The following is a 10511-nucleotide window of genomic DNA, read 5'->3' as shown; positions in this document are numbered from 1 at the left end:
TTGATGAGTTGGGAGCCGAGCGCCCACGATACGATGGTCGCAGTTGACCGGGTGCGAGAACGAGAGGTCACGATTGACCAGGTGCGAGAACAAGAGGTCACGATTTGACCGGCGAGTAACGATACTGAAGGGGGATCCGAATGATCCTGGTTGTTTGGAACGAGAAAAAAAAAGTGTAAGGGTTCTGTGAACCCTCACTGAAGACGACAAAGAACGGGCGCAGATGACGAGGCAAAAGCCGTTTGAGTTCTAGTTCCAAACGGTGTAACTAGTATTTCAAAGTCTAGTCGAGAGAGATCAGATCTCTCTGGCTAGATACACAGACAAAACAGACGGAAAACAAAGAGAAGAAGGAAAGGTGCTCACCTAGTCGAGAGAGATCAGATCTCTACTCGACTAGGGGAGAGCGGGGTCGAGTCTATGTATGAGTCTCGCAGGGGGTTTAGGGTTAGGTGATCCCGTAACCCCTTGTGTGAAGACCCAATGTCGCGGGGGTCTTCACATGCATGCTTAGCGTTAGTGCCATTGCGTGAATCTGCGCTAACGCTACGCTAAAAGCTAAAATAGCTTTGCAACCTGTGCGCGTAGCGTTAGCGCAGATGCGCGCGATTGCGCTAACACTACGCTTAAAAATAGCGCATTTGCGCTGCGCTAACAGCTATGGTAGCGTAGCTGACCCACTGTTGGTTGCAAGCCCCTCTTTCTGAGGCTTGCTTCGACGCGAGACGCGCCTGGTGCTCCCCCGGCCCCTGAAACGAGGGGAGTATGTTACAGGCTAGGAAACTGCATGAACCATCTGCTCGGACAACTTCGTCCAAGCATGTCGGACCCAGCTTTTCCGGCGAGTTCTGCAGCTGGGGCCGAGCAGAATGCGGAACTCCTCCGGCAAAGTCTGCTCGGACAGCCTTGTCCAAGCAGATCAGTGAATTGCTTCGGGTTTATTCAAACCAGCTGCGTTTCAAGACCCAAATGAGTAAAATAACACCAACTACAAAGACAGCGAAGACCAAGGGGGCAAGACAACAAGCTATATGTAAGCATGTTGATCCCCTTTGAACAGTTGTTCTGGTACTGGGCGTGATAGTGCAATGTTCGGCGGGTCCTCCTGGATGGTCTTGAAGCGGGAAACCGTGATTGGTTCGATGATTGCCCATGTCCAGGACGCCATCTTTTGTATAATAATCTGGCTACACGTGCAAGCAGATCGTTTGGAGAACATTCAGCCTACGTATGGCTCGAAAGGGCTCTCGAATCCATTGGCATGGCTCACCAAAGTATACGGCGGGGGATACAAATCTGTTCTTTCGTGTGATCCTGCGTTGATTACCACTCGATATTCAGCCAGACCGGATTCCTGTCCTTCTGGCAAACCGATCTTTTCTCCCGGTACCGCGTTCACAGCAGCATGTTGTCCGATAAGCTGTTGGAGAAGGCGTGTCTGTTAGTTCATAGCTGACCAGCTGCGAGGCACAGGTGAGATGAAGAAACTGACCAGGAGAATCAGGAGAGTGGAGACCATGATGAGTAGCAATCGTGAGGACCACTTAAATAGATGAATGGGACTTGCTGTGGTACATAGTAGGTTTGTGAGGCCATTTTTGGTCTTGGGATACACCGGTGGTAGAGATTTGTGTGATGAAACACTTCTTGAAACAATCCAGCCCCTCCTTTCAGGGCCCAATTATAAACAGTTATCAAAGTTTTATTGTAATATATTCCAAACTTGATTCAAATCAAAATCTCTTAACTTTCTGTGGCAAATACAGGCCCAAATATGTTTCAAAAAAGCCTCAATAATTATGTACAATTATAAACCTGCGGGCCACACAACAGGAATTCCAAATTCCTGGCCAACACCGCCTGTTCCGCCCCCCCCCCCCCGCCCGTGGAGCGTACATTTGGGCAGTTGAAGAACCGCTTCCGTATCCTCCTGAGGGCTGAGGCTGCACGGCCGATACGCGCGCGGTCAAACACTTTTGTGTGTACACCGCGGGGCGGTTGAGTCGCCCCAGAAACCATCAGTGGGGCGCCCCCGTGACCCAGCCATCAGGCGGCGACCCTGGGTCTACCCTAGGAACACCGCCCCACAGGCGCCCCCAAAGACAACCTCGGGACCGTCAGGGAGGTCCCAGGGGCCTCCCAAGTGGGTCGCCCCGAGGTCGCCGCACTCCAAAAGGGCGGCCTTGGGTCGCCACTCCGGTTCGGCCATGGGATGCCCCTGTCCCATGGTCAACCCGTTGGGGGTCGCATAAGTGGCGATTTGAGGGGCGGCGAAATCGCGCGACAGGGTGGTACCCGTGTCGACAAGCCTTGTCGGCTGCGCGGCTGCAAAGGGCCGGCCCAACGGTTGGCCATAATCCGTATAACCGACAGGCAAGCTGGACGACGGGACGGAACTGGGGAACAACAGGCCCCTGGCCAATGCCAGGGGGGGAATGCCCTTTGGAGTTGGGAAAAGGGGGGGGGGGGCTCTGGGGATCGAGCGGCAGACAATGCTTGGGAGCAGCCATTGAACGTACACAACCTTCTCAATCGCCGAGGGGCCCTTTACCTCCAGGACTGGTACGATTGATTGACACTCAAACAGTTGTATGGCCAGAGGATCCCTTGCAATCTGGGGAACGTTGCGGATGATACTCGGGCGCCCGGTGAACACATCGCCTTGATGTGGACTCGACAGAACCAGATCAGAGATCTCCTGTGCACCCGAGGCAGAGATCTGTAATACACGGCATTACCAACGGTACAACTAAGTTCTACCGTTGGATTAGTGTGGTACAGTGTTGCATACATGTACTGTATGCCTGTAAATTGCTTCAATAACAAAAATTTGAAAATTTTTGATCCCAAATGACCTCCTCAAGGTCATTTGGGCTATTTTTGAATCTGTACATAAGAAAAATCCAGACAAAAAAAGTTTTGAATGAATTTGGATTTTTTTTGAATAAAATTCTAATAACTGTTTATAATTGGGCCCTCAGTCTGTTCTGTACGGAAGCCCTGGGCGGCCACAAATCGCGCCACCAGTTTTTGCCTTTGCCTTTTGTTTTGGACATCGGGTTTCGAAAATTGTATCCGAAGATACAAATTGCAAAACCCGATGTGGCATCTGTATCAAATACCAACCTCCAAATTGAGATTCATATCACATACTTACATAGTATGCGCCTGCATATCATCTTGGGCTTCTATCGCCATGGCCGGGCCCATCCCCCAAGGACCCCGGTCCAAATGGTCACACATGTACGATCGGACCAGATATTATGTACGGATAATCCAGTCGACTGCTTGGTGTACGGCCTGCATCTCTCCACCGCACAGACCGCCCCCAAGACCAAATTTCCCAGACAATTTTCATGAAAGGAGGATGGCAGTGGATAGAAACAAGGCCTCCAGTGTCCATAGAACCGGAGGAGGCCGGAATTCACAAGCAACCAAATAGGGCAAGCTCGCCAGTTCTAGACCAGAGGTCCTTGTCGGATCAGTCAGATGCGCTGAAGGATCTAGCTTAGAATCCTAGTGTTGGCACTATTGCCAGTATGGAAGATTGGGTCTGGCTGCAGTTGGCCTTTGTCAATGAAACTGACCCAGCACTTGATCATCCTGTATCCAGTTATTCCTCCTTTGCCCAGTTGGAGAAAGTTGCAAACTGAAGTACAAACATGGCCATCCAAAAAAACAGAAATGCCAGCACCCACACTGTTTCCCTCACCCCAAGCACTATGACAGAGTCAGCAGATGTATTTATCAATATTTTGGATGTAAAAGAAACTTACTCAGCATTCAAATCAACTATTTGGGGATCTGTGAGGATGGGACCAAACCCCTGAAGATCACAAACCAATCTCTGTCCATTTGATTGGTTGTATGACCAATTTGTCAAGGCATTCATGAGTGAAAGATAATCAAGATCCAATCCCCTATGTTTTTCTGTGACAATGAAGTTGATATTGCTTGAGTATTTAAAAAAAACCCTTGAAGTTGACTTTCAAAGAAGTAGATTTCTTTGGGGCTCTTGATTTCACCCAACACAACCACACAATGCCTAACAAGCTACATCAGTGGAAAAAATCAGATCAGCACATGAATAAAAAGATAAGTGGGTGAATTGGGAAAAAGACTCACTTCAATTTGACTACCTTTGAGATTCATCAGCCCCTCAAGTTTATTACTAATGAGCTCTTTAAAATCAGCAAGGATGAGCCCAAAACCACAATAGGCAATTGCCTCACTTGCATGATTAGAGAGATTGGGTTTGGGATCAGAATATCAAAGCTTGGCCACCCATTTATTGATTACTTCTTTCCCTTTTTCAAATGAGCAAACTTGAGCAGGATGAAATCAATGGCTTCTACCCTCCCCCAAAATCAGTGACTTCAATTTTTATATCAAGAGGAAAGGAGACAGCATGGATATTGCGCATGATGATAATAGATTTTTGGGCTGCTTCTGGTGGTTGTTCTTCATCCGTTGTGTAAAAATTTACTCTTTGTGCTGTTGTCCATCCATCTGTCTTCATTGTGATAGATTGACCAACTGGTTGACTGAGTGCATCAACTTGGGAAGCCATACTAACTGATCCTCTGAATGTTTTTGTTGCAATTTTTCCACCAAGGGCCCGTGATGTGGATTTGGATGTTTTGGGTGTATTTCCTTCAACTTTTCTCTTGTGGTTGGTAGGAGCCTGGGTTTGAATTTTAGTGTCCAGAAAGTCCTCATTTGGATGTTCATAGAACAAATTGATGACTGCTGCACTCCTGATTCCCTTTCCAGATTGAGCTAGTTCCAAGAGCATTCTGTGGTCTTCAATCTTTGAATTAGTGGTGCCCAATTGTTTGAGAGGAAGCAAGCGAGTGCACCCATCGGGGCGATTGATTTGCAAAGCGAGCAAGCCCTTGTATCCAAGCGGGAGCACTCCAGTAATGCCGTGGCTCTGCTCTGCATTGCTGGCCAATCCGGGCTTCCCGATCAGAGCTACCGACGGATGCCGGCCGCCAATCGGCTGTTTTCGTAAATGCATTCGGGGCTAAATCCCAAGCAGTGTCCGCTCAGCTCTCCAGCGATCTTCGTTGGCTGGGTGGGCCTGTGGATCGCGACTTTCGATTACACGGACCAAGCTTCATTGCCGGTCAAACAACATACCCGACTTGCGCCGACCTAACAGCTGTGCGCTCCAAAACGAATCCAAACCCTCCATGTAGAAGGCAGAAAGGTTGAGACTGAGGCACGCAGAGAACTATGATAATGAGGAATCTGAAAACTACAGAGAGAAGATGATAGAAGCAAAGTTAAAGTTCTTGAGATGAGGCTTATGAGATTGCTGGGGTGGCAATGTGGCACAATGCCCTTGCAAAGTGGAAAGGCTGAGACTGATGATAATGAGGAAGCTATAGAGTGCAGAGAAAGTCTGATGGAGTAAAGGTATTGCAATGAGAATGATGAGAGCGGTGAGGTGAGGCCAAGTGAGATTTGACTGAGAGCACAGTGGTCTTATAAATGAGTGTGTAGCAGTGATCTGGGTGATCTGGTTGACTAAAATTTCGTGCTAATGCCACACTGTGACAGTAATTTGTTTCCTCAACCAGAGAACATCAGCAAGCTGACTGAAGCTGATTGTAGAGAAGGTTTGGCTGTCTCTTCTACATCACAGACCATTTTTCACTTGCCATGCTTAGGAACATTGTTCCCCCCTGTGTTCAGGTCCACAAATTCCTACAATAGTGTGCGTTGGCAGAGCTGTTCAGCCTGTGGCTAATAAATTCCACAGCAAACAGCAACAAGTTGTTCGCCACAGGCTGAACTGCTATGGGCTGGTAATGCATGAATGCCACCAAATTGTGGACATATTTGTATAGGAACCAGTTTTAAAAAGAAAGGTAGTAAATTAAAAGGTTTGTTGTGAATCTGTGAAAATCCAGTAGATTATGAATCAATCAGTTACCTGTAGCTGTGCAGTTAAGAGAAAACCCCGTTGCAGAAAAAGAAAAGACTCTCACCCAAAGAAGATGCATTTGTGTAGAAACCAATTGTAGAAAGAAAGGTAGTATGTGAAAAGGTGAGAAGAAAGAAAAGGTGAGAATAATTTGCAATGTGGTACAAGTTCTTTGCAAGGTGGAAATGAACAAGGTGGAAATGAACACGGTTGAGACTGGGATGCTTCAGAGTAGAACAATAATGAGGGAGCTTGATAGCACGGAGAAAGGGTGATATGTAGCAGCAATGGAGTAAAATTCTGGTGATGAGGCTGATTTGAGAGGCAAGGTGAGACTTGGGCACACACTTTGTCTTTTACAGAAGAGCTTGTACCTGTGCCTATGGTGGTGTCCTGCCAAGGCAAGTTCTGTCTTCCTTCACTGCAGGGCAGAGCAGGAAACAGTGGTCACCCCAACGGCACACCAGCTGTACAGGCGCCATGGAGTGCACCACAATAACCCAAAGTTATGTACCATGGCACTGAAACCAACTTGTCATACATTATGGCTCGGCAATGACGCGGCCAACCCACAAGGTCACGGAGGCGTCAACAGGCTGGGCACCAGAGTCCCAATGGGATAAGGTGCCCACAGCACAAGACGGCACCATTTCTCTCATCTGCCTGCGTCACATCTCCCCTGCCACCGCCACCAAAGCCTCCGGCGGAGCCCCGGGTAAGGAAGGCAGCAACTCGGTGACGCCAGCGCGGCATCACAAGCAGAACCTGCCCGCAACACCCCCTCTAGCCCATCCTGACTCCTCATGAACATTAACAAATTGGAAATAATTCTGAGTACAAACTGGAACAATGATTTCCCAGGCTCTCTCCTCTCTTCCTCTCAGCCAAAATGCCTCAGAAGCTTCCTCAGCTTTGACTTTGCAAGTGCCTCTCTTCTTGCCTAACTGTCCCCCAGTCCTTGGGGACCAGGATTTTCGCGAACGCCCGCCCACCCTAGTACAGAATAGTTTAAGAAAGAAAAGGACAGACATACACGCTCAGGCGTGGGGTCTAGCGCCTTTGCCCTCAAACCCTTGGGTGTATGACTGCTCCGGGAGGCTCCGTACCGCTGTCCTCTCCTCTCTCAAGAGCTTCTCAAAGATGGTCTTCCCTCAAGGGAAACTCTGCGCTCAGTAGCTCGAAGAGAGAGAGGCTCAGAGGTTAGGGAAAAATAAACCTCCCCCGACCCACACACAAGAGTCTTGGGAGAACACTTCCAGGTCTTCGGGACTCTCAAACTGTAAGCGGTCAGTTGAGTGCCTCAAACAGACTACTCAGGTGATTGTGCCTGGTTGCGGCAAGCCAAGCCCTGTGCGGCATGCGCGCCGCAACCCCCTCCGACTCCTGACCTCCCTTCAGGCGGCTAAGTCTGAATGGACAGGTGTTGATGTGGGTCTTGGGGGCGGTATGTGCGGTGGAGAGACGCCGTCCACCGAGCAGTCAACTGGATTATCTGCAATATCCGGTCCGATCCCGGCTGAACTTCTCGGAGTCTGTTGGTGGAATGCGGATTATCTACATGTGCGGGCATTTGGACCGGGGTCCTCGGGGGATGGGCCGGGCCATGGCGATAGAAGCCCATACATACATATTGGCTTTAATCATGTACAAAAAGATTTTTATCTGGTGGATCATTTTTTGGGTTTTTTTCTTCAAGTATGTGATATGAATTTCAATTCGGAGGCCGGTATTTGATACTGATGCCACAGCAATTTGCATCTTCGGATACAATTTGCGAAACTCGATGTCCAAAACAAAAGGCAAAGGCAAAAACTGGTGGCGCGATTCGTGGCCGCCCAGGGCTTCCGTAGTTCTGTGGCTAGACCAATCTTACTTGACGCACTGCTACCCACTGACATGCTACTCTGTGAGGCAGGCCCTGCTACAAACAGCATCTCCCCCAATCTTTTGGAACTCGCTTTGAGTTTTGGTGAACACAACCTGGATGTTTGATAAATCTTTCGAGAACCACGCCAGTTTTGTTAATCTTTTCACGCGCCGTGGGGCTGACGAACCACGATGTCGAAATCCGTCACTTGTGCGGTATCCGCCATGAGCCAGGCAAAGTCAGATGTAAGACCTAAATTTCCAGACTACCTTTTAAACCTGGGTGTTTCTCGCGGACGTTACCTGATACACATTTAGATTTAGTGACCCGGATGCAAATGCAGGTGGGCTTACGTCGTTGCCGTGAATCGGCAATTGACCGCCGAATTTGGCTTACTCAAATGCAAGTCCCTGGCTTCGGAGCCATGGTGCTGAAACTTAACACGCCCCTCCTTTAATCAGAGGGGGGTGAAACACCACCGGGCCCCTCTAGCGATAATCCTCGCCGGTGATAATAAAACATTTGTTTTAGCTTTGACTCATTTCCAAATGTAAAGTGGACTACAATTTTACATGGAGGGTTTGGATTCGTTTTAGAGCGCACGGCTGTTAGGTCGGCGCAAGTCGGGTATGTTGTTTGACCGGCAATGAAGCTTGGTCCGTGTAATCGAAAGTCGCGATCCACAGGCCCACCCAGCCAACGAAGATCGCTGGAGAGCTGAGCGGACACTGCTTGGGATTTAGCCCCGAATGCACTTACGAGAACAGCCGATTGGCGGCCGGCATCCGTCGGTAGCTCTGATCGGGAAGCCCGGAGTGGCCAGCGATGCAGAGCAGAGCCGCGGCATTACTGGAGTGTTCCCGCTTGGATGCAAGGGCTTGCTCGCTTTGCAAATCAATCGCCCCGATGGGTGCACTCGCTTGCTTCCTCTCGAACAAGCCTGGGCGAAAATCACAGGAGAATGTCGACTAGCTTGCAAGCTAAGAAACTTGCGGTCGGCAAAGGCATCAAATGAAAGTGCTTGGCTTGCGGAAGCGTATAAGATAAGACCGTCGTTCGTCAACCTCTGAGTTCCTCTCCTCAGGCGATTTACTCCAATTCCCCTCATTGCTTTCTATTGCATCTTATTTTAATCATCTGTCCGGTTACAGATTTTACTTACTTCCAGCCAGGTGTCTTTCTCTTGAAACCCCCATCCTCACCCTCACTTCCACTGCTCCAACCAAGCCACCCCTTCAAAATGCAGTTCATCACTCTCGCTGTCGCGTTTGCCTTTTTCACTGGCAAGTCATTGCTCTCTGTCACTATCGCTTACAACCAATAGAGCAACCCCAGCTAACCTAACACCCTCAAACATTCAGGTGTCACTTCGTCACCGGTGCCCCTTGATCGCAGAGGGCGAACCGAGTGAGCACTCCCGTCATTCATGTTTAACATCAAAGTCGGCTGTGCTAACATCCATCTGCCTCTCAGTGAACCGTTGGGAAGCAGCAGCGACGCTTCCGCCAGCGCATCGGCTGCCGCAAACGCCAATGCTCAATCAGCGATGGCCAACGCCGCAGCGGTTGCTCGTGCCCACGCTGGCCAACCAGCCTCCTTCGGTGGGCCACCCACGTCGGCCTCAGCTGACGTAAGCGCGGCCGCCGCCGCACGCGCCCACGGTCAATCAGCCTCAGCCAATGCCGCCGCGGCCGCCTATGCTCACTCTGGCTCGCCAGGCCTACCCTACTCGCCATCGTCGGCGTCCGGTGATGCCAGAGCCAACGCGGCCGCATCTGCAGCCGCCAAGGCCCATTCCCCACCCGCCATCAACTCGCTGGAAGGCTTTGCTCCGGGCTCTCCACCTGCTGGGCTGCCTTCGTCATCATCAGCTAAAGCTGCAGCATCAGCAGCTGCCGCCTCTCACTTGGGAGGACCGATCAACACCCACAACATCCCCACTAGACCTTCAGGCCTGCCACTAGCCGGACCCTCCTCTCTTGGCTCACCCGGTGCACCAGATCTCTCAGCCTCCACAGGCCCTGGCGCCGGTGGTTCTCCACCTATCGGCCTACCTTCCGGCAGCCCTTTGAGCCTGGGACACCCCCCAATTATTGTTGCAGGCGGCTCTTCCACTACAAGCAGTTCATCCAAAGGCGGCTTTCCCCTTGGTGGCCTTGGCATCCCTGGTCTAGGCGGTCTAGGAGGTTCTCCCAGTGGCTCTTCCTCCTCGTCTAGCGATTCATCGAGCAAGGGGGCTTCCCCTCTCGGCGGCATGGGCATTCCTGGTCTAAGCGGTCTCGGTGGCATGGGCATCCCCGGTCTGAGCGGGCTCGGTGGCTCTTCGAGTGGCTCATCATCTTCGAGCGGCTCTCCATTTGGCGGGCTCGGTATCCCTGGTTTGGGCGGTCTTGGAGGTTCCCCCAGTGGCTCTTCGTCTACGTCCAGCGATTCTCCGAGCAAAGGGAGCTCCCCACTCGGGGGCATGGGCATCCCTGGTTTAGGCGGTCTTGGCGGCCTGGGCATCCCCGGCCTGAGCGGACTCGGTGGCTCTTCAAGTGGAACATCTGGGTCAAGCGATTTCTCAAGCAAAGGCAGCTCTCTACTTGGCGGGCTAGGCATACCTGGCCTAGGCGGCCTCGGTGGTGCTTCGAGTGGATCCTCCGGCTCAAGCGATTCCTTAAGCAAAGGCACCCCCTGACGGCTTAGGCATTCCTGGACTAGGTGGTCTCG

The 10511-nt window shown here is 50.9% G+C and overlaps 2 protein-coding genes across 2 annotated transcripts; one reads left to right on the top strand and one right to left on the bottom strand.

Moving 5' to 3' along the window:
* Positions 1-1027: 1027 nt before the first annotated feature.
* On the bottom strand, positions 1028-1519 carry PtA15_14A436 (uncharacterized protein; the record flags this gene model as incomplete). The annotated part of the gene is made up of 3 exons (XM_053163152.1): positions 1028-1183; positions 1271-1420; positions 1493-1519. 3 exons carry the CDS (start codon positions 1517-1519, stop codon positions 1028-1030), a joined length of 333 nt encoding a protein of 110 aa, XP_053027107.1.
* A 7029-nt stretch (positions 1520-8548) lies between these two features.
* On the top strand, positions 8549-10479 carry PtA15_14A435 (uncharacterized protein; the record flags this gene model as incomplete). The annotated part of the gene is made up of 4 exons (XM_053163151.1): positions 8549-8709; positions 8871-9082; positions 9161-9206; positions 9273-10479. 4 exons carry the CDS (start codon positions 8549-8551, stop codon positions 10477-10479), a joined length of 1626 nt encoding a protein of 541 aa, XP_053027106.1.
* Positions 10480-10511: the final 32 nt, after the last annotated feature.

Source organism: Puccinia triticina, chromosome 14A (assembly GCF_026914185.1).
Source record: "Puccinia triticina chromosome 14A, complete sequence".
Lineage (NCBI taxonomy): Eukaryota > Fungi > Basidiomycota > Pucciniomycetes > Pucciniales > Pucciniaceae > Puccinia > Puccinia triticina.
Note: the sequence above shows the minus strand (reverse complement) of the source record. Positions and strands in the feature narration are given on the sequence as shown.